This window comes from Nannospalax galili, unplaced genomic scaffold (assembly GCF_000622305.1).
Source record: "Nannospalax galili isolate Female #2095 unplaced genomic scaffold, S.galili_v1.0 scaffold221, whole genome shotgun sequence".
NCBI lineage: Eukaryota > Metazoa > Chordata > Mammalia > Rodentia > Spalacidae > Nannospalax > Nannospalax galili.
In genome coordinates this window covers 1,014,164-1,017,240 of record NW_008344592.1, presented here as the reverse complement: position 1 = coordinate 1,017,240, position 3,077 = coordinate 1,014,164, and the positions used below count along the sequence as shown (strand labels likewise).

At 46.8% G+C, this 3,077-nt stretch overlaps 1 protein-coding gene across 2 annotated transcripts in view; it reads right to left on the bottom strand.

Annotated features, from left to right (window-relative positions):
- Positions 1-1,486: 1,486 nt before the first annotated feature.
- The window catches only part of Aar2 (AAR2 splicing factor), a 20,663-nt gene continuing 19,072 nt past the window's right edge, over positions 1,487-3,077 (bottom strand). For both annotated transcript variants that reach the window (XM_008840783.3, XM_008840784.3), the window contains exon 4: positions 1,487-1,798. In XM_008840783.3, coding sequence (XP_008839005.1) covers positions 1,631-1,798 — 168 coding nt within the window. In that variant the 3' untranslated portion in view covers positions 1,487-1,630. The remainder of the gene's footprint in view (positions 1,799-3,077) is intronic.

The following is a 3,077-nucleotide window of genomic DNA, read 5'->3' as shown; positions in this document are numbered from 1 at the left end:
GCAAGCCCCTGAGATCCTCCTGCCTCAGTATCACTGAGAATGCAGTTGCACACTGCTGCTCCCAGCTTTTTACATGGGTGCTGGGGATCTGATCTCAGGTCCTCATGTTTTTAACAGCAAGCACTTTACCTACTGAGCCATCTTCTCAGCCCCCAACACATGGTTTTCAAGGTTCATCTATGGTGCAGCGTATGTCAGGATTTCTCTTCTTGGAATTTGCACTGTTAACACACTCCCCAGGTAGCTCTAATGAGTGGGTTTTATGGAGAAAAAGAAGCGAATTCCCACAAGGTGAAACTTTAGGTATTATAGTTACAGGGCACGCCTGTCTCTGACACCTCACTGGGAAAAGAGACAAGGCTGACTGTCTGCCTCCTCCAGAGACTGCAGGAGCTGTTCAGGGAATCCTGGATACTCTGCTATAGATGTTGTCTATGGACAGCGGCTCTGGAAACTGGGCAGATTAGCTGCAAGAGATTCACACAAGGGGATTAGTCTCAACTCAGATTTTAATGTACATTATGCTCTTGGAAAAACATCTCCAAGGAAACAAGACATAAAAGTCTTAACCAGCAGGGAATCTCCTTCAGAGGCCTGATGTGGGCTCTCAGAAGAGGATGGCACTGGACTCGAGTGCAGCAATCAGCCTGAGGTCAGGGTGGAGAGCCTGTGAGCTCATCTTGTGACAACTCTGCATACCACCATGCTCTCAGGACTCCAATGCCAGAAATGGCACAGCACTGGTGACAACTCCACAGTGGGGCTGGAAAGATTTAAACCACCTAGGCCATCTCCACAGCTTTGAAAAAAAAGGGACCAAACTTTAATAGGGTCAAGAAACAGGCTGGAGGCAAGAATCTTTCCTTTGGTTGTTGAATCTCCAGGTCATCAGAAACAGTCACAGTGGCCTTGGTGAGGAACAGAGGCATGGGGGAGGCTGCCAAGTCCCACTTCAAGGCGCCAGGTCTCAGAATGGAACAGATGGGAGGTGACAGCACCAGTAGGCTCCCAAGCCCAAATTCTGGGGTTTCTGGATAGAAGGGGACTCAGGAGGAAGCCAAAGTTGACCATTTGTTAGACTCAACCCACCATCTTCCTTGTTACCCTTCTCTGGTTGGGGTTCCTGATAGCTCATTGGCCCATTTTCTGTCAGATTCTCATTCAACTAGGGGCAGGCAGAAATTCTGTACAAACCATATTTGATTTCAAACCTACATTTAATTTCAAAATCACCAACTAATACCTTAGACCCTGGGACAGTCCAGAGTTGGCTGGCTGGTTTCTTTCTTTCTTTAACGCTTATGGAACAAGCAGCCAGTTCTCTTGGACTTCGGGTTCACTTTCTTGTTGTCAGAAGGACTTAGACGGTTGCAGGCTTCACCAGGAGCTTCTGTAAGGGCCTCTGTCTGAAATTCAGTCAGGCTGGCACCAGGGCCAGTCTGACAGAAGCCTACAAATATGCTTCCTTTGTAATAAAGGAACTTACTTATCAGTGGGGAGGAATTCTGGCTCCACTTTTGCAGAACCTGGCGGGACTACTGCTCTGCAGGGTCCCAGGACAGATGGGTAAATGGAGGGGCCAGGAATGCAGCCATGTGAGAAGGGCCTCTCATGGCTTAAGGGTTCACAGTTAGCCAGTCTCAATGCCCTCTGGGAGCTCCACCACCACTGGGGCACAGTCTTCTGGCTCTGAAGCAAAGTCCCACCGGAACTTCTTCGTCAGATGGGCTTGGAACTTTTCAGCTTTCTTCCTCAGGGTGCTGTCCACAGTAATACTGCAGGCAGAAGAAAAGAAAACCTACAAAGAACAGAGGGTAAGTCACTCCTAAGAACAGAGAGGCCAAGAAAGCTGTAGAAATTTCCTCCTGATGTTGAGCTCTCTGGGGTGGTAGATCAGCTGCTGCTGGAACAGTCCCAGGACACCTGCTATGCACCCCCCAAACCAAGAAAGAAGGCTCAAACCCAGCTGAGACACTGGAACAGGACTGGAATGGAAAATTACCATGCTAGGCAGAGATGCCCCATGGAAAGGAAGGCCATTGGGGCTACCACTAGAGCCCTACCCCAGAGTTGAGGTGATTTACAAGGCACCTGGGTGATAACATACAGGAAGAGACAGTTATACTAGCTGGCACATAGACAGGTTTGGGGAGACACATAAGCCCTTGGATCCTATAAAATCCCAGGCCCTGAGCCAGTGATGCTGAATTGTTGCTCTAATCTAAGTGGGCCAAAGACTGCCAATTTGAGGCTTCTACTCCCCTTAAAAGCAGTCTTTGATGTTCATTCTAAAACATTATTATTGTTTAAATTGTGGTAAAATATATATAGTTGCCATTTAAATCATTTTTAAATGACTGACCAGTGGCAGTAAGTACATTCCCATTGTGGTGGAACCATTACCACCACCCATCTTCAGAACCCTCTCTCTTCTGTACTGAAACTCTGCACCCATGAAACATCCCAAGCATTTCCTTCCCTTGGCTCTGGCAACTCCCTTCTACTTTCTCTATGAATCTGACTAAACTAGCTACCCCATAGAAGAAGAATCATACAGACACTATCTGTCCTTTGGTGCCTGGCTTATTTTACTTAGCATACTGTCTTCAAGGTTCATCCATGTTGTAGCATGCATCAGAATTTCCAGAATCTCAGGTTTTTGGGTTTTTTGGTCTTTTTTGAGACAGGGTCTCCCTGTAGGCCCAGCTGTCCTAGAACTCACTATGTAGACCAGGCTGGCCTTGAACTCACAGATCCACCTGCCTCTGTCTCCCGAGTGCTGGGATTAAAGGCGTGTGCCACCAAGCCCAGCTCAGAATTTCAGTTTTTGAAACAAAACTGAGTAACAGAGCTGGACATGGTAGTACGTATCTATAATCCTAGCACTCAGGAAGCTGAAGCAGAAGAGTTCTGAGATCAAAACCAGCCTGGGCTACATAGTGAGACCTTGATCTCCATCCCTCAAAAACAAACACATTTCCCTCCTCAGACCCCTAAACATATGTATCACATTTGTGTGTGTATATAGTGTATGTACATATAGTCACATTAAACATTTTTAAAAAGATTTTATTTTT